Below are 20,028 nucleotides of genomic sequence, written 5' to 3' on the forward strand. Positions count from 1 at the left end.
TTACATTGTTGAATACTTTTGGATAACTGAGCCAAAAGTTTTGTGTCTTCTGAATCTGGTTGTATTTCTATTGACTTTGCGTCCTTTAATACTGTTTAAACTTTTCTTAAATAAAACTTTCAAGCACCAGATCTTGAATCAATAATTCCAGCTTTTTGATCCTTGAGGTATCTTTTCCTTGATGTCATTCAAGAGTTCTATATCACTATTCTCATCTGTTCTATTCCCTTCCCATTTATGCTGATACGTATTCATTTTCTGTTTCCTTATCTCCTAATTGCTTTTGTCATTGTCAAAGATTTCCAGAAAATATAGGAAGATCTCTTGGGCTACACTTTCCCCTATTTCCTGCTAATAACTTTGGAGAGGCAGCAGTTCAGATGCATTTCTCCCTTGCATTGTCTTGTTAATAACTCTACACCTTGGGGCTAGTTGTTAGTTATTTAGAAGCTGAGAAGTTAATTACTTTCTGGATCAGTCATTTCCGAATTCATGTCAATATGTTATTTTAATAAGTTATGCTTTCACAGCTGTTGATGCCTATGTCAAATTATTTCAAATATTTGTTCTGGAAATAAAAATGAACATTGTAATCAAAGATTATTTTTCCTTGCCTCAATCTGCTTTGGTTTCCATATTTCATATCTAGTGAAATGAAAGAAAATGCATATTAATACCACATTAGAGCATGCACCAACCAAGACCTGAGTTGGAAATGAAATTGGACTCACCATACCTTTTGTACATGCTGTTTAAGATCGCATCTTCACATTGCCTTGCATACTACTCCACCCTATTGCTCTTCATCCATGTAATAATATCATATCGAAACCATAATTTGTATCATGTTTCAATGCAGGCATCTAATTGTGGTGTAGGATATGATAGACTAGAAATGTACCAAGAATCTATGTGCCTCAGTAAGTAGTTCCTGCAACTTGTATTTTGTATGATTTCAATCTTTTTAAAAAAGAACCTATCGGAGTTAAAGGATCAAGTTAAAGAAAAGGAGGACCGTTATAAAAGTCTTTCTTCACTGAATGAATTGTTGGAGAAACTGGAGCAACTTAAGAATCAGATGGCCTGGGCTTTGGTGAGCATTTGAAGTAGCATCTTGTCTTACAGAAATTTTCATTTGAAAGAGTTCCAAAGTGAATGAATAAGTTACAAATTGACATGTAAGCAGGTGGCAGATGATAATGTTCTTGGGCATGAAATAATGGAAATTATTTCCCCCCACCAACCTGGTCACAAATGGTTATTAGCTATCTTTCCTGAGCCTATGCAGTAAATGTATTATTGATAACAAACATGAGATTCTTACAAAAACCTGTTGTTTTTATTTGATTGGTGACATAATCCAGATACTTAGTTCTTCAAGCCCTTTTAAATATCCAGTAGCTCTATCGCAGCATCCATTATGCAACTATTAAAAGCAACTAGTGCCTGTATACTAAATGTAGAAGATCTCTTCTGTTTTAAAGAGCTTCCATCTAAAATATCAGAGGAGTGGAAGTAATTCAGAAGAAGTTTAGTACATTGCTTGAAAATGTAATATTGCAGTTTCTGAGGAATAAACAGATTACTGTAGTTATACAGTGGCTTAAATGCAAAGCATTAACACAAATTTATTGGAATAAATGTGTTTCTTGACTGTAATGAGCAATGATTTTTGAATGCCACAAACAATCTGCTGGTCATGCAGTATCTGCGGGAGGAATTGTCAACATTTCTGCTGTAAACTATGCATCAGGTCCTGCGTCAGATTTCAGCATCTGCAGTCTCTTGTGTCTCCATGATTATCGAATGCTTCTCTTGGTAATATTTGAAGGATCTATGAATTACAAAATAGTATATTTTTTTAAAAGTGCTGGAAGTTATGGAGTTAAAATTGTCTAATTATTTTCAAGTGAAGTCTTGTACTCAGTGTGTCAAAATAGAATTTGTCTTCAAATGTAGTTAAGGCTTTGTGGTTATATCCTGGTGACTATATTTACAGATCAGTGAATAATGTGACCTGTGGAATTTAATTAAAGAGTAATACTGGGAAAAGATGATACATTTTTACATTTTGCATTGCAAGGTCATTGAAGTTGAAAAGCAAATGCAGCCAATAAAAGATCGTATTAAAGCTGAAGAAAGTCGTACTGTCAAATATGATCAAAAAATAGAGGAATGGCAGGTGGGTTGGTGTTTTGATTCCATTCTTTCCTTAGCCTTTCTATGTTGATGATTAAATTTTGACACATTTAAACATGGATTGTCAGAAGTTTTGTTTTTTAATAATGTTGAGTGACATGAGAAAAAAACTAACATGGTAAATTGTTACAATCTGTAACAGTGCTTAAATCGGTGTTTGGATTGGTTTCAGTAATACATTTTAAAAAGGAGTGGCTTAATGCTTGAAGGTGTAAGTTTACTAGGCTTTGGCAAAAGGGTCTTATTTTATTGGTCTAATGGATATTGCATAAGCATAGTTAGCCAAATGAAGATCATCTGTGCCATATCTTTGCATAGTTTTATCATCAATATTGTATATTTTTACAAGATGAATTGCAAAATAATGGAATTTTTGACGTGATATTAAATATCTAAAATATAACATTAAACCTCTGGTTTTATTCTTGTTCTATAGGTCAAAGTCAATGAGACAGAAGAAAAATTTAAGGCAGTTCAGAATCAGTTACAGAGAATTACAGATGAAGCGCAAGTTTTACGACCACAATGTACAACATTAAAAGAAGATGTACAAGGAAAAAATAAAGCATGCAAAGAGTCTGAGGTTAATAAATTTAATTATCTGAACTGCATTTATTCTAAAGTGTACAAATATTGGATGAAAGGGTACATTAGGAAATTTGTAGTCATTTCTCTGCTGAAACTCTCAGCTTTCCCTTTGTGCCTTTGCACTGGTCTTAAAATTTCTAGCAACAAGGATAGCATTGATCCACAATATCCACAAAGTGTTGGTGGAGAAGCTGAACTATGCAGATAATACAGAAATTCAGTCACCTTTCTCAGCAGATGAGCTCAACTACTTAGAGGACATATTTCTCATACAGGATAACCTTGAGGAAGCCCCATCTACATAAAGCTAGTGACTGTTTAAATGTCTTGGTGTCTTCAGGGCTAAAGACATGTAAACCAATACAGAATAAATATTGATGTTTCTGCCCCCAGCAAAGAAAAACACAAGCTCACTTTGCATATCTACAATGATATTTTACAAAGCCAAATCAATTGTATGTTTTCTCTACAGGCAATATTCCACCGCTGCAGGACACAGTTGAAACAACTTGAAAAAGACCATAACCAGTTACAGAAGCGTATTGAAGAACTGCGAAATAGGTTAGAGCATTACCTCTGTGATCTAGGAAGGATTATTAGCAAGATTCATTGTGTATTCCTCATAGCAGTTGCTTTATAATCAAAAGATTGTGCCTTTTACTTTTTGATTTCTATTTGCCCCTAAACTGAACTTCTGACCCTATAGTTCCTCCATCATCAAGACAAAGTGTGTCAGATGCTTAAAAACTGAAATTATAAATGAAGAATGCTGAAATTATTCAAGAAGTGGAGTATTTTATTTTCTCTGTACATAGATGCTCCCTGACCTTTCCAACATTTCCTGGAGCTATCTATACTTTCGTGATTTTGCTTATTTTCATCTGTCTTGGCTGTTCAGTAGTTTCAATATTTTCAAATATTGAAAACCTGTAGTGAAAACTGAACATGCTTGAATTCTCTGCATGTTCAATGGCCTCCTTGGGTGGTGGGGGGGGGGAGCGTGGGGGTGGGAGCGAACGAAAATAAGCTGGTGTTTCAGATTGACAACCTTGCATCAGAACAGAATTGTGACTTTCTCATGATCTAATCTTATTATCTTATGAAATTTTATCAAATTTAGTCTGCTGAAACATCTGTAAAATGTATTGGGATAGTTTATTCTGTTAGGAGCTGTGAAACTAAAAAAAACAGTTTAAATTGTGTGTAAACATGCTGTATTTAGTACTAAACAGTAGTTTTAACTGTAATTCTTTCTCTCTCATTCTAAACATGAACTTTATATTCGAAATAGTATGAACCAAAGTTCTGAGGCTGATATGAAAGAGCGACAAGAAAGAATTAGCAGTCTGCAAGGACAATTAAAAACGCTGGAGGCTCGAGAGGCCAGTACTTTACAGCAATTGGAACAGTTTCAGCATGCGATCACCAAGTCTAAAGATGAACATTATAAGCTTGGGTTGGTAACTTTATTGATAAGTCACAAATGTAGATGGCAGCTTCGTTATCAGGCTATTTTACCATCATCATTCATGATAAAATGGTAATTTGCTTGTTACCTAGCTTCATGTATTAGCAAAAGGTACCTCGATTTCTTTTGTGACCTTCAGTAATTTTGAAAAAGAAATTGAAATAATCTAAGTATCGTGATATGACAAGGTCAAAAATATACAAATTATGTGCTCTAGGGCTGAATTCCTCAAGCCATGTTGAAATGCAAACTTTCCACAATATTTTCATTGTTTTCAGCAAGCAGTAGTCCACGTGCCATTGTGAACACTTTATCATTAAGTGATTATAATATTTTTCTATCTGAAGCACTTGAAAATAATTCATGAAGTTTAAACTAAGAATGAACAAGTTCTGTGCTTTAAAATTTTACTGAGCGTTGGTATATTGAAGTAAAGTTTATTGTTTAGAATTAGTTTCTTCTCAGAAATTTTTCTGTGTAAAGTATAAATGATTCCAAAGTAAAATGTTGTTACTGGGAATCTGAACAGAAAATGTTGGAAATACACAGCAGGACCGCATGCAAAATAATATAGCAACCATTGTATTACATGGAAATATTGATCTAGATATCCATCCCATCTATCAGACATTATCATCTTTCCTCATGAATCTTCCAATGTCCATTGTGCCACCTATGCTGCTGGCTGCCCCTTCATGACACTGAAGGATTTCCATGAAGATGAGAAATCCACCCACTGACCATGTACCAACTTGTTCTCACAAATGTGCAGTGGCCCCATGTCAATCAAAGGGAAGAATCTGCTGCCAGGAATATGGCAAGTAGACCTATTTATTTAAATCAGTTCAGTTATTTTAAAATTTTCCATTTTTAATACTTCAGGTTGTTTGTGAATTTTTAAATGTCAAATACATTCACAAGCAATTAATTTAAACAGTCTGGAGCAGACCTCACAAGTTGTCAAAGCCACTCTGGGAGCACAACAGCCACTGCACCCAAAGACCCTGCTGTCTGGACCATGCCGATGAGCTGGAAGTCAGCCTTCCGGTGAAAATCATGTTGAAAGCTGAAGGTTGGGCCAGGGGCAGACAGTTGGTGATCTGTGGTTTGGCAGAAAATCTGTCCCATTTATTTAAAATTTATGTATGTACCTTCACACGGTACTACTTTTATGTAGAAGCAATTTCAACTTGTGCATGTTGTGACCATAGTTGTATATCCTTAGGCGAGAAGAACAGGATGCAAAAAATTCTGTCGAATCCAGAAAGAAGCAGCTGAATAATCTAAAAGCCAGCAGAACAAACCAGTTAAAAAGATTTGGAGAGAGCATGCCAGTATTACTTGAAGCAATCGAGGAAGCACATAAACAGCGTCGTTTCAGGAAGAAACCAGTTGGCCCTTTAGGTAAATTTTAAATCTAGCGTCTTACTCTAATTAATGCCAGAAACTGAGTCATTGATTTTTTTTCCTTTGCTTCATGTGTAATATGTATAGTGTGAAACACCAAGATGTGTCCTATTCTTGTTAAACTTGGATGATGTTTGAAGTTCCACTTTGAAACATTGGTTAGATTTTCAAAGCTGTTGCCCACTTGGCCATGAGACATGGTGTTGGAGTGTTCTGGCTTGGGGGAAAAAAACAATCAGAAATTCATAATTGAACACAGTTTGATTCAGTGACTGGTTGGATTGGGGAAAATATCTGCCACATTTAGCATTTCACATTCAAATGCTGTTATCAGTTTTAACTGCTGACCTTTGGTATTTTAAAATCATTGTTTCTGTCTCTATTAATCTTCAACGACAAACTACCAGGATTTCTTTACTTTTAGTTAAAGTGTAATGTCTGTCATCTCTTTATCTAAGCACCTTTTATAATGTCTGTTACTTCAGGATGTACAAACCAAAAACTAGATCTATAAATTGCCATTTTATTACTTTAAGGTAACAAGTATTTTAAATTTGTGTTTTTTTTTAACTCCCTTGTAAGCCTGATGAGTTTTGTTGGAAGAGTGTAAGAGGCTGAAGTCAGAATGGGACAGGTGGAATGAATTCAAATAATAAGTGACTGGAAAGCCAAGGTTCTTCCTGCAGCCTGAGGGGAAAGTGTTCAGCAAATGATTATCTAGCTGATGCACTTTGAGACTGCGTCCTGAGCATCAAATGAAGAACCAGAACAAGTACTATTAAATCACTGTTTCAGCTGGAAGTTGTGTGCAGAAGTGATAAAAGAACTTATTTTTTCATCTCTTGCATTAGTAGGGGTGATTGAGGAACAGGACTGGGTTGCAAATATTCCATCAGGATACTGGAGGTAAAGGAGAGCAGGAGGAGTGCTAAGTAGCAGCATATTGATGGAGATGGCAGATATGGTGAAGGAATATCAGTTGAATGTAAAAGTTGGTGAGGTTGAAGGGGAGGATAAAGAACCGCTATCACACTTTTGGTGTGGAGAGGTACCAGAGCCTAAGTCTATATGTATTGGAAACTTGGAAAACTTGCAACAGGCATTGCAAAGCATCGGAGAGGCACCATTAATGCTGTCTGTGCAATACCCACCAAATTTACTACATTAGTATAAGATCCAGATGTGGGACGAATCCATATATAGTTGGACTAGAGCAAAGAATGCTTCTCTGATCGCACAAAAATGCATAGATAGGATACATAGTGTTATGAGAACACTTTCCTTGGGAGAAACAAATGGAGTCAAAAGAAAAGGTGCTCAAAATGAAAGCATCTTCAGCTAGGAGAAGAGTTTGGTGTTGGATGGGGACTGGTTCAATTTCCATCTAAGGAAGAAGGAGAGGGCACTTCAGATGTTGTGGAGAGGGATGGCGATTTAGAAGGTTTGGGCATCAGTGATGTAAAGTGCAATTAGAAGAGATTTGATGTAGGTAGGCTCCTGTTCTGTGGGTCAGGAATAGGCTTAAAAACCTGTCCAACAAGATGCTCCAGACCAATCACTCTGCTACAAATTATTTTAGTGTTTCCATATATGCATTAATAATTAAACACTTTATTTGGTCTTCTGGTATTAATGACTTCACTTAACTAATTTTTAGCCTGTTTTACAATACCATTCCTTAAAAACATATACAAGAACCAGATTGACTGGTTGGTACATATTAAGTAAGCTTCAGGAAAAAAGAAAAGTTGGCTTGTACTATACAAAAACTGAGGATGCAGAATCGGTCATTTCTTTCTTTACCACTCTGCTTCGACAGATTGTTTCTGTTCTATCTTTTAGAGTACATATTGACATTTGACAATAAATTTGGAATACAATATTATAATACATTGTTTGAAATTGCAGTTAGAAGCAGCAACTTAATCTGTTTATAACTAATGGTCAATAAGTGTGCATATGGCAGAAATCTCTGTTATAGTTTTGACATGAAATTTATTTCCTTTTGAAAGCATTGATTCATAGACTTGTATATTTCCGCAAGCACCAAGCACTCTGGTATATTATCCAAGTGTTTATTTAAGTCGATTAGGACCATGCGTAAACCATTTGCTGTTGAAGATATTGCAGGTAAATCGGATCCTCCTTTCACCTGTTTTCATGCGCAGATTACACTAGTCCTTGCATACACTTTTAAAACATCACCCCGAATAGATTTTCCTTCCTCTCACCAAGATACTGAATTATAGGATTTCTACTGTCTTTTTTAGAAAGCAAATTTGATGCAGACTAAGGATTGACTTTGAAATGTTGTACAGCTTGGAGCATTAAGTAGTCTAACCATGCAATTTAACTCCCATAAGATATTCAACTAATATAATTGAAATTTACAAAGTTTTTTTTGTCCATTAGGCAGTGCAGTAATGTTAATGCTAATTGTTGCAGCTGGCATGAGTCTATTTGGGATTAATTTTTTCATTATTTTGGGATTAAAATACAAGAGACAGTGCTTCAAGAAGGTAGCATCCATCATTAAGGACCCTCACCAGCCAGGGCATGCCCTCTTCACATTGCTACCATCAGGGAGGAGGTGCAGGAGCCTAAAGACCAACACTGAACATTTTAGGAATAGCTTCTTCCCCCTCTGCCATCAGATTTCTGAACAGTCCATGAACACTACCTCACTATTCCTCTTTTGTACTATTTATTTATTTATTTTTGTAACTTGCAGTAATTTTTGTCTTTATGTCTTGCTCAGTACTCCTGCAAAACAACAAATTTCATGACATGTCAGTGATAATAAACCTGATTCTGATTTTAAGTGTTGACTGTCAATTGCTATATAAACGAATTTTGTTTTTTAGGTACTTGCTTCAGACTGAAATATCCTGAATTGGCTTTAGCAGTTGAAAGTTGTTTAAGAGGGCTACTGCTTTCATTTTGCTGTGATAATTACAGAGATGAGCAAGTACTGCAGACTCTGATGTCTCAATGCTTCAGTTCAGGAAGACGACCCCAAATTAATGTGTGCGAGTTTTCAAATCAAGTGTACAATGTTAAAAACAGGTATGTTTCCAGGTTCACCAATACTAGATCTTTTGTGGGAGCTTGTCACACACAATGTTGTTAGGAAAGCATTGGGTAAGCCAAATACTACTAAGTGACCAGTATATTTAAGTGCACTCTTTGTCCACATTTTTTATTAAAAGCGGCATTATTCTTGTCTCCGCATTATTGCTGTACACTACATGTTTGCAGCAAGGCTTATTTGAGTCTCTGGTAAAAAAAAAAATTCAATCTGGTAGAGAAAATAAATATTACTGAATTACACATTCTGTTCTAGGGAGTACAACATCAATTATGTTGTTGCTTCCATGGAAAGCCTGCAGGAGTCTGTTGTGTTTTGGGGGTAACCATGCTGTTATTAACAGTCAAGGTCTGGTAATGTGGAAAAATTGAAACGACTGCAAACGGTTTGGGTTTGATTCTATGAATACAAGAGAAAATCAAAATTGTATTGTCTCTAATAGAGGAGTATTTTGCTTTGGTATTGTCAGGTAAAAGTTTAATAGTTTTCCACTATGTTTTTATTTACAATGCTCCATTAGGAAATTGTAACTGAATTTTGAATATACAATATTTTTCTCTTTGAAGAGCTGCTCATCATCCAGAGTTCCCCACAGTTCTTGATGCCTTGGAAATAGATAATCCAGTGGTGACCAACTGTTTGATTGACATGAGAAATATTGAAAAAATCCTCTTGATCAGTGTAAGTCCACCTTTTGTAGTCTCTCACGGAATTATAATTGTAATTATAATTTTTAAGAATTGGTTTAAGAATTGAAGTTTTTTAAATACCAGACTACATAATACAGAAGATAAACCTGCAATATTTATATTTTGCATATTTTTAAACATAATTAACACAATATATTGGGTATTAGCACAATTTTAATTCCAATGCTGGAAGTTGTGCATTGAACACCGCAGGGAATATCATACATGTGCTTAGTCAAAACTTTGAGACTTTTCATAATCTGTAGTTGCAGATCTCATCTTTGATAGGTTGGCAGCTTGATAAATTGTTTAGTACCCTTCATTTGTGGTTAAGTAATCTACATTCATGATACAGGAAGTGAGCACAATCACTAGGCTGGATTCGCAAGTTATTTGACCATTCTACAGTGCATTTAAGCTTAAAAAAAAGTATCTTAGGTAATGCGCGGGTGCATCACTAAAGCCAATCCTGGTCTCATTGGGCTGTCTTGCTGTGTTTGGCTGGCTGACTACTTAATCAGGGCTGGACGCAACCCTCTACCCATAGGGTACTGAGGCACAGCTAACTATGAGTGACAAGGAGACCTCAAACAATGTATGGCTAAGACCCCATTCCTGGAATATCCCGACAGCCTTTATGAGGCTAAGGATGGGAGGCCTTTGTTATGGTTTTTTAATATCTGATATTCAAACAATTTAAATTGCTGCAAATTAAACATAATAAAACAAAGAAAAACTGCTTTACAAGGATGTTAAGTTTTCCTCCTAATCCCCAGGTCTGGAATCCCATCCACATGAATGTGACTCTGATTTTATGCCAAGTCTGACTGGTGTAGGTTCAGGGAAGAGTATTCTACAACATAATGCTGGAGAATCTCTGCATGCCCAGGTTTTTAGTTTGCTGTCCAATGATGGAGTAGCTTGACAAGTGAGTCTGTGTGCCCCACTCAGCAAATTTTAGATGGTGTAGGTCCATACAAGTCCACGGGTGATATACCTGGGATCCAAATAAATGATTCACCTTGGCTTCCTCCTGAGATCCCTGGCATCAGAGATGTCAGTCTTCAGCCAATTCAATTCACTCTATCTGATTTTAAGAAATGACTGAGAGCACTAGATATAGCAAAGGCTATGGGGTAGACAGCATTGCAGCTGCAGTAGTCATAGAGTAATACAGCACAGAAACAGGCCCTTTGGCCCAGCTCACAATGCTGACCAAGGTGCCCACCTAAGCTAGTCTAATTTGCCCACATTTGGCTCTCTAAACCTTTCCTATCGATGTACCTGTCCAAATATCTTTTAAATGTCGTTATTGTACCTGACTCAGCTACTTTCTTTGACAGCTCATTCCATACATGCACCACCCTCTGTGAAGAAGTTGCCTCTCAGGTTCCTTTTTAAATCTATCCCCTTTCATCTTAAACCTATGCCCTCTAGTTTTTGGTTCCCTTTCCCTGGGAAAAGACTGCATTCACCTTATCTATACCCCTCATGATTTTATGTACCTCTATAAGGTCACCCTTCAGTTTCCAATGTTCCAAAGAATAAAGTCCAAGCCTCCCGAACCTCTCCCAATAAACACAGACCCTCAAGCCCTAGCACCATTCTCATAAATCTTCTTCGCACTCTTTCCATTTTAATGATGTCTTTTGTATAACAGGGTGACCAAAACTGTACTTAATACCAAGTGTGGCCTCACCAACATCTTGTACAACTACAATGTAACATCAGAACTCTTAATGCTGACTGATGAAAGTCAGCATACCAGACACCTTTTTCACCACCCTGTCTGCCTGTGCTTCCATTTTCAATGAGCTATGTACTTATACTCTTGGGTCCCTCTGTTCTATAACATTGTTCAGGGTTGTACCATTAACTGTACAAGTCCTACCCTGATTTGACTTCCCAAAAAGCAACACCTCGCACTTATCTGGATTAAACAACATTTCTCAGTCCTCAGCCCAATTACCTAGCTGATCAAGATCCCCCTGTAATTTTTGATAACTTTCTTCACTGTCTACAATACCACCTATTTCAGTATCATCCACAAACGTACTAACCATGTCTTGTACATTCTCAATCAAATCATTTATATAAATAACAAACAACAAAGGTCCCAGCTCTGATCCCTGCGGCACACCACTAGTCACAGGCCTCCAGTCTGAGGAAACAACGTTCTACCATCACCATCTGCTTCCTACCATTGAGCCAATTATGAAACCAGTTAGTTAACTCTCCTTAGATCCCTTTCTATCTAACCTTCCAGACTAGCCTCCCATGCGGGACCTTGTCAAGCGCCTTGCTAAAGTCCATTCAGACAACATCCACTGCTCTGCCCTCATTTATCCTCCTGGTTACCCCTTCGAAAAACGCTTAACAGATTTGTCAGTTCTGATTTCCCACACACAAAGCTGTGCTGACTATCCCTAATCCCTTTATCCAAATGTTGGTAGTACTGTAGACCTGCACTCCAGATCTAATTGTAGCTGTTGCTAATCTACATCAGGCAACATTTGATGGAGTGTAATATCAAAGCATGCTGACAAAACTGAAGTCAGATAGCGTCAGAGGGAAAACACTAGTACTTGGTGTCATACCTCACAGAGAGGAAGAGGATTGTGATTGGTTGGTTGTACAAGCTCCAGCACATCAGCTGCTTCATCAATGATCTTCAATGATACGGTCAGAGATGGAGATGTTTGCTGATGCACAAGATTCAATTCCATGTGTAACACCTCAGCAAATGAAGCAGCATGTGATTGCAGGCAACAAGACATAAAGAATATTCAGGCATATGCTAATAAGTGGCAAGTGACATTTGTGCCATAGTAGTGCCAGGCAATGAGCATCTCTAACACAAAGGAGTAACCACCCACCCCGACATTCAATAGCATTACAAATGCCAAATTTGCCCACCTTCAACATTCTGGGTGTCACTATTGACTCAAAGCTCAAGTGGACTGGCACACAAATACAGTGACAAGAGCAGGTCAGAAGCTGGGTATCTTGTGGTGAGGGACTTGCCTTCTGGGACCCCCAAGGCCTTTCTGCCAATGTACAAGTCGTGAGCAAGATGGAATATTCTATACTTATCCAGATGAGTGCAGCTTCAACAAATCTCAAGAAGTTTGACATCATCCAGGACAAAGCAGCCCACTGGATTGGCAACACCCCCACCAATCACAGGTTCCCCTTCAGATCGTGCATCATCCTGTCTTGGAAGTATTTTGCTAGTCATTATTGCTGGGTCCAAGCCCCGAAACACTTTAACGAAAGGAACTAGGCTTGTACTTTCATCAGGACAGTGGCAGTTCAAGGAAGCAGCTCACCAGCACCTTCTCACAGATGTTTAAGCATGGGCAATAAATATTAGCCTTCCCAGCGATGCACACATCCCAAAAATGAACCACCAGTTTTCTTCGGAAACACAGCCAGTCAGTTTGAGCCAAAGTAAACATTCCTTGGATGTCATGTAGCAGAAAAATGATTTGTCTTATTCTCTTAATCTGGCAATCCATTATCATCAGTAATCATTTGGTTAACAAGTTAAATTCCCAGTGTCTATTTTTGTACTTGTAACTCATGTTTGTTTGCCCATAGTGGTTCTGTGAGATGCAAGGAGAAAGCAGAATCAAACTTTGCTTTACTTCCCTCCATTTCTAAAGTAGTCATTGATTTTCATTGCTTCTATGCTGATGTGAATAGTGGTTACTTGACCTGTTGGTGCTCATTGGTTCATTTTCCAACAAATGTCTGTGAAGAAGCATGTGCCTATTTGGCATAATTTTCTTCCTAGCCCCAGAAGAAGTCTTTGTTTTTCTCGAACTTTCCATCTTTGTGGTATTTGACCAAGATGATCAAAATAGCCTGTTCATTTAAAACTACTAAAGTTAACTCATAACTGTGTTGAGAGTGGCCAGTCCCATTTCCAGATAAGTTGAAGTCTCTAATGAAAATAATTAAAACAAAAACAATTACAGGTGCAAGAAATCTGAAATAAAATCACAATGCTGGAAGCACTCAACAGGTCAGGTAGCATCTGTGGCAAGACAGTTATGTCATCTGAAAGGTTATTGACCAGAACATTGTTTCTCTTTCTACAGATGCCGCCTGACCTGAGTGTTTCTACGTTTGCTATTTTTATTTCAAGCCTGTAATGTTTTGTATCTTGAATGAACTGACAGGCAAAATAAAAGCGAACTTGATGTAACTTTGGCAATAACAAACATTGTCTTTATTGGCTGATTCTTTATGCACTGAATACTGGTGCTTATTTAAAGCTTGCATTCATTTCACTTACAGCCCTTCAAGCCTGGTCTGCCATTCAGTATGTTTTTGGCTGATTTGATCTTGGCCTTGGCTCCACTTAGCTGCTTGTTCCCCAAAACCATCAACTCTCCTATAGATCAGATACTACAACTAGGCTGAAAGATTATTAATCTTTTGTTACTTATCATGCTTTACTGCCTGTTCCTGTTTAAACATTTGAAAGAATTTTAGGCGTTCTGTGTGTTCTAAAGTGCAGATTACTATTAACACAGACCATCTTTTGTGTTTCTAATGCAGTACACAAGCATCAACTTGCCTCTTTTTGCTTTAGTTTTCCATGCCTCCTCTTTCTGGGTGTAATTTTCTCCTACCATCTAACCCTGCTTGACCTGACTCCTTTTTTGGTCTTGACTTCAAGAATGTTATGTTATGGAAAGTGTGAATCAACTGTTGATTTCTTTTAAGAGTGCATCATGCTTGTATTTGTTAACCTATAATACTGTTTCAGCATGGAGTGGTGGGCTGATTTCCTATTCACTCTAGTTATTTTACAAGCAAATATGTGTGGGATATAATCAGCAAGACTGATTTTGGTATTCAGTTAAATATTGTAGGGGGTGGGGAAAGATAAGTTATTGTCCACAGTTTTGTCTACATTTGTATATATTGTGATTTTTTTTAAAAATTATTACTTGCAGAATTACACCTGATAACAATCTCCGCAACAATTCTAAAGGTTCTTGTTTCTATTGGCTGCTTAACTTGAACTTTACATGATACACATAGTATTCCCAATCAATTGAATAAATCACTTTGGATGTTGCAGATGTTAACGTTACAAATCGAGATTTCTTCCACATTTGAGATACCTCCAGTTAACCACAGAACCATACAGCACAAAACAGGCCCTTCGGCCCACCATGTTGTGCCGTCCATCAAACCACCCTCACGCTATCTAACCCTTTCCTCCCACATATCCCTCTATCTCACATTCCTCCATACGCCTATCCAACAAACTCCTGAACCTGTCCAATGTACCTGCCTCCACCACCACCCCAGGTAGTGCATTCCATGCACCAACCACTCTCTGGGTGAAAAACCTCCCCCTGACATCTCTTCTGAACCTCCCAGCCATAACCTTAAAGCCATGCCCTCTTGTCTTGAGCATTGGTGCCCTGGGAAGGAGGCACTGACTGTCTATCTATTCCTCTCAATATTTTATATACCTCTATCATGTCTCCTCTCATCCTCCGCCTTTCCAGTGGATAAAGCCCTAGCACCTTAAGCCTCTCCTCATATTCCATATGCTCTAATCCAGGCAGCATCCTGGTAAATCTCCTCTGCACCCTCTCCAATGCCTCCACATCCTTCCTATAATGCGGCGACCAGAACTGAACACAGTACTCTAAGTGTGGTCTAACTAGAGTTTTGTAAAGTTGCATCATCACCTTGCGGCTCTTAAACTCGATCTCACGACTTATGAAAGCTAACGTCCCATAGGCCTTCTTAACTGCTCTATCCACCTGTGAGGCAACTTTCAGTGAACTGTGAATATGAATCCCCAGATCCCTCTGCTCCTCTACACTGCCAAGTACCTTGCCATTTACCTTTTACTCTGCCTTGGAGTTTGTCCTTCCAAAGTGTACCACCTCACACTTCTCCGGATTGAACTCCATCTGCCACTTCTCAGCCCAACTCTGCATCCTGTCAATATCCCTCTGTAAGCTCCGACAGCCCTCCACACTATCCACAACACCACCGATCTTAGTGTCGTCCGCAAACTTACTAACCCAGCCTTCCACCCCCTCATCTAAGTCATCTATAAATATCACAAAAAGTAGAGGTCCCAGCACCGATCCCTGCGGGACACCACTAGTCACTGCCCTCCAATCCGAGGGCACTCCCTCCACCACAACCCTCTGCTTTCTACATGCAAGCCAATTCCTAATCCACACAGCCAAGCTTCCCTGGATCCCTTGGCCTCTGACCTTCTGAAGAAGCCTACCATGAGGAACCTTATTAAATGCCTTACTAAAATCCATGTAGGCCACATCCACTGCACTACCCTCATCAATCTTCCTCATCACCTCCTCAAAGAACTCTCTCAGGCTTGTGAGGCAAGATCTTCCCTTCACAAAGCCATGCTGGCTGTCCCTAATCAGTCCATGATTCTCTAGGTGTTCATAGATCCTATCCCTTAGAATTCTTTCTAACAGCTTACCCACCACAGACGTGAGACTCACCGGTCTGTAATTCCCTGGACTATCCCTACTCAGTTAGTCTCAAACTTCACCTTATTCAACTCATAATGTACACGTTGTAAGCACCAATAGCATAGAGTTGGCAGGATGGTTACCAGAATTCATTCTTATGCCCCGTTTAACTTCTCAGTATAGGAGATGTTCAGGAGGTTCACAAATTTGCTTGTGTGTCTGTCCTGGGAAATTTGCGTGACCAGTTATTCTCTCAATAAATGAATTGATAAGTTAGAATAGAAGTACTAAACAAAATTGGAGCTTTTTAACTTGAAGCTAATATACTTCTAAATCTATATTCCAACTGTACATACCTTAATTTCATTATCTAGTGGGGGCTGATTTCATAGCAAACAGATCTGGTTTGCTAGTTTGTTCCTGGAATTGCATTAATGCTAGAAAATTAGCCAACAGAACAAAAGTGAATGATATTTCCATTATGTGGATGGTATACACAGATGTTGTTTAAAAACTGATGATTTCATATTGAATACAACTTGTACAATGATTTTCACAGTAAGCCAGTTCTAGTGAACCAAGGGAACTACTGAAATGTCTGCAATTTCATGTTCCATATCTAGAGCAACAGCAGAGCTCGTGAAGTTATGCAGCAGCAAAGGCCACCCTTAAACTGCAAAGAAGCCTTCACTGCTGCAGGTGACCAGGTTTTTACCAATCGCTATTACTCTTCTGAAATGGACAGGGCAAGATACTTGGGTGGTGATGTGGAAGCAGAGATCAGGTTTGTAAACATCTAATATCTTGGTACTCCAGCCTGTGGAAGAAGAGTAGCCTGTAGCAATAGACCCAAAATACCCTTGAATTTCATTCCTTCCACTGCTTCAGCTTTCCATTGCTTCTCTGGCTTAGTATATGTTCAATTATGGTTCAGATTAAAAGCACCAACCTTTTGAAAGCACTAGACGTAATTTTTTTCTAAAAATGCTGAAGTTAATGGATTGTTTATTTGGATGAGTGAGAAACATGCATTAATGGTTTATCGAACCGTGTTAGTGCTGTGGTTGATGAACCACTGAATGTCATCATTTAAACATACTAGAATTCTTTTGAGTTTGGTTTTCTTTTATGACTGCTGAAAAGCCCATGGTTAAATTACAACATCCTTGATTACCATATTAGTCGTGTTTCCTGACTTTTAATTCCTATTCATTGATAGTACCATTTATTTGAAGCACACATTGTGTTGTTGAAATGAGGCTCTTGGTTATTTCATTTCATCACTTATTTCATTGTAATCTCTTGTTCATGCTCATCAACTCCTCTTTCCCCCACCCTTACCACTGCCAATTCTCCTACCACCCACGTACACTAGGAACAATTGCCATGAGCCAGTTAGCCTACCAGAATGTCTTTATGACGTGGGAGGAAATTGGCACACCTGGGGGTAACGTGCATAGTCACAGGGATAGCATGTAAATTCCATACTGACAGCACGGGAGGTCTTTGGAATAATGCAGCAGTAGGATTAACTGATACACTACTGTGCTGCCCAGTAAAATATAAGTACATAGATTGGTGTAGATCAGATCGGTCATAATCTTGTTGAAAGACAGAATAGGGCAGAGAGCCTGAGTGGCTTCTGATTCTAATTCATAATTTCATGAGTATAATGTAATATACAATTCTAATCTGTAGATTTGCTTCTAGAGATGATATAGACTCTGATCTGCAGTTTAATGGGAAGTTAACTATGACTTATAATTTAATGAGGTATATGGGGATATGTTTATTAATTATATTGTTTTAAGAAGTGCTAACTGGCAATGACATTCTGTGTTACAGTCGGCTGGAAGTGGAAATGAGCAATAAAATGGCTCGGGTATCGCATTTTCGGCAACAATTACAGTCAATGGAAGAAGAAATCAAGATGAATGAGAGTCACATGAAAACAAAACAAATGCAAATCAGGAAAATTCAGGTTTGTAGTAAGTTGAAAGAGACGCCTTTATTTTTGCATAAAGATCTGCTTTCATATTTTTCCATTTCTTTCGTTCAGGAGAATGTGACAAAAATAAAGCTAGAAATCACAGATTTAGAGAATGTGGATGAGCCTCAGTCTGTGGATATTTCCACACTAGTAAGTGTCTCAACTATATGTAAATTATCTCAAAACTGTATGTGACAATTAAAAAAAATTTTACCAAAAAATTGAGAATTTTCATCTGTAATGTTTTGAGATTGACCCATGAAGTTAGATGTGAATGATAACTGACTTCCTTCATCTTGACTTTTAATTTTCTCGTCGAACCAAAAATTAGGAAGAAGAAGTGCAAGATATTTGGCAAAGAATAGTATCTGACAAAGAGAAGCTAGGACAAGCCAGAAAGAATATGGATGAGCATCGAAAGATACTGGATGAGGCTGAACGAAAATTTAAAGAAATGAAGGAAAAAATAAATTTTATAGCTGAAGAGGCTGACCCAATAAAGGTGCAAATTAATTGTGTAAATTTTTCCAGCTTTTTTTTAATTTGTTGCAGTGTTGCAGCTATAATAATCTGCATTTTCTCTTACTAGGATGAATTAAGTAAGATTGATGCAGAAGTTGGAAAGTGTAAACATCATAAAAGACATTATGAAGAGAAGAAGAAAGAACACTTGGATGGGATAAATAAGTTAAAAGAAAATGTGGAAAGTAAAGAAAAGATTTTAGAGGTAACATTTGATGTGATAAACTGCCAAAGCACTGCAGTTAGCCTTAATGGGAAGTAATAGCACAATGAAATGCTAACTTAAAAGATTTTTAGTTGGTATCCATTTACCATTTAACTATGCCAGTATCCTAAATTGTTCTAGTTTAATCCTTGACGATTTTAGTTTGATCTCCTGGCATTGAATTTATCTATTTATTTGCTTACAGCGCAGTAACAGGCCCTTCCGGCCCAATGAGTCTGTGCCGCCCATTTTAAACCCAAATTAACCTACCCGTACATCTTTACAATGTGGAGGAAAGGAACCGGCACCCGGAGGAAACCCACACAGACACGGGAGAACGTACAAACTCCTTACACACAGCGACGGGAATCAAACCCCGATCGCTGGCGCTGTAATAGCGTCGCGCTAACCGCTACGCTACCGTGCTGCCCCTAAAATATGAACATTTAGTTTTTATTTCTTGAATACTTTAAGACTTCAATGAACATTGTTAAAAAAATTATTTCAGTTTTCAAAAGAATATATGGATATTTGGAGCTAAATACTAATTACCATTGGTCGTGATGTGTTTTATCTTCTCCCACCAATATTTTTTCTCCCTCCTTTCTTGACTGAGTGGAATATGTGTTGGGGAGTGTTTGGGATTCCTCCTTTAGTTGGCAGTTATGTACAGATATTGTAAAACATAGCTTTAGAGTCTGACCCATTCTCATTAACAAATCCAAATGTATGAAATGTTATTTTTCTAGGCCATGATCCAGGACCGAGGGGCAAATTGCTTCCTTCCTGCTGTTGTAGTGGGGATGGACTAATTCAGAAAGAGAATGATTATCTAACTCCAGATGCAAGGCTGAGCCACTGAGATTTGTTGAATTATTGGAGTAGCAATTAAGACAAGTCAGCAAATAAATTTAGTTATTGCAACAATATTTTAATGTATTTGCAAATAAAGGTGGTGGCATAGAATATTCAGTCAATTTCATTTACATTACTGGACTAAGGATGCATCCTATTGGAATGTTTACCTTCAGTTGTGTATTTGGGTCTTCAGTACCCCTGCTGAATGATTTAAAAATTGCAGCCAGCTTCAAAATGGATTTACTTGGCAAACAAATAGATTTTTAGTGGCATAGATTTAAATCAATTGCTTGCACAGCCACAGAAGGCACTGGAGGGGGGAGGGGCGGAAAGCAAATTATTTCCAGTTATTCATACTACATTCTATTTCAGGTTGCAAATTAATCATTTACTGCTTGAGCTAGGTAATCTTGTGATATAGTTGAAGTGATGTGATATTGCAGTTTTTAAGTGACTACTGAAGTACCTAAACTATTTACGTTTAACCCCAGAGTCCTCTTTACAACAGAATATACCTTTTGTTTTAATTATT

General features: G+C 37.8%; 1 protein-coding gene across 1 annotated transcript in view; it reads left to right on the top strand.

The window, feature by feature from the left end:
• The window catches only part of LOC127575496 (structural maintenance of chromosomes protein 6-like), a 68,758-nt gene that overhangs the window by 33,988 nt on the left and 14,742 nt on the right, over positions 1-20,028 (top strand). Inside the window, 13 exon segments of the mRNA XM_052025430.1 lie at positions 974-1,093; positions 2,084-2,182; positions 2,636-2,782; positions 3,260-3,348; positions 4,079-4,243; positions 5,481-5,659; positions 8,527-8,728; positions 9,317-9,431; positions 16,545-16,705; positions 17,767-17,902; positions 17,981-18,061; positions 18,243-18,413; positions 18,501-18,638. Of these exon segments, the coding sequence (XP_051881390.1) occupies positions 974-1,093; positions 2,084-2,182; positions 2,636-2,782; positions 3,260-3,348; positions 4,079-4,243; positions 5,481-5,659; positions 8,527-8,728; positions 9,317-9,431; positions 16,545-16,705; positions 17,767-17,902; positions 17,981-18,061; positions 18,243-18,413; positions 18,501-18,638 (1,803 nt within the window).

The sequence above is a fragment of the Pristis pectinata genome, chromosome 10, assembly GCF_009764475.1.
Source record: "Pristis pectinata isolate sPriPec2 chromosome 10, sPriPec2.1.pri, whole genome shotgun sequence".
Classification (NCBI taxonomy): Eukaryota; Metazoa; Chordata; class Chondrichthyes; order Rhinopristiformes; family Pristidae; genus Pristis; species Pristis pectinata.